The sequence below is a fragment of the Myotis brandtii genome, unplaced genomic scaffold, assembly GCF_000412655.1.
Source record: "Myotis brandtii unplaced genomic scaffold, ASM41265v1 scaffold1020, whole genome shotgun sequence".
Taxonomy (NCBI): domain Eukaryota; kingdom Metazoa; phylum Chordata; class Mammalia; order Chiroptera; family Vespertilionidae; genus Myotis; species Myotis brandtii.
In genome coordinates, this window is record NW_005353406.1 from 702,811 (window position 1) to 703,037 (window position 227).

At 71.8% G+C, this 227-nt stretch overlaps 1 protein-coding gene across 1 annotated transcript in view; it reads left to right on the top strand.

Moving 5' to 3' along the window:
• The window catches only part of XRCC3 (X-ray repair complementing defective repair in Chinese hamster cells 3), a 3,348-nt gene that overhangs the window by 1,861 nt on the left and 1,260 nt on the right, over positions 1 to 227 (top strand). The window contains exon 2 of the mRNA XM_005856349.2: positions 161 to 221. Coding sequence (XP_005856411.1) covers positions 161 to 221 — 61 coding nt within the window. The remainder of the gene's footprint in view (positions 1 to 160; positions 222 to 227) is intronic.

Below are 227 nucleotides of genomic sequence, written 5' to 3' on the forward strand. Positions count from 1 at the left end.
CAGGGGACGGGCCAGGGCCCGGTGGTCAGCACCAGGCGCAAGGCCAGTGAGGGCGGGTCACGCCCACAAGAATGTGGGAGGCAGGACAGAGAGGGGTGAGGGGCCTCAGCACCAGGTGGGGGACGGGTGGTGACAGCCCCCCCACCCCCGCCTGTTCCAGGACGCGCTGCTGGAGTGTGTGCAGAGGAAGGTGCCCCTGCTGCTGTCGCGGGGGATGGCGCGCCTGG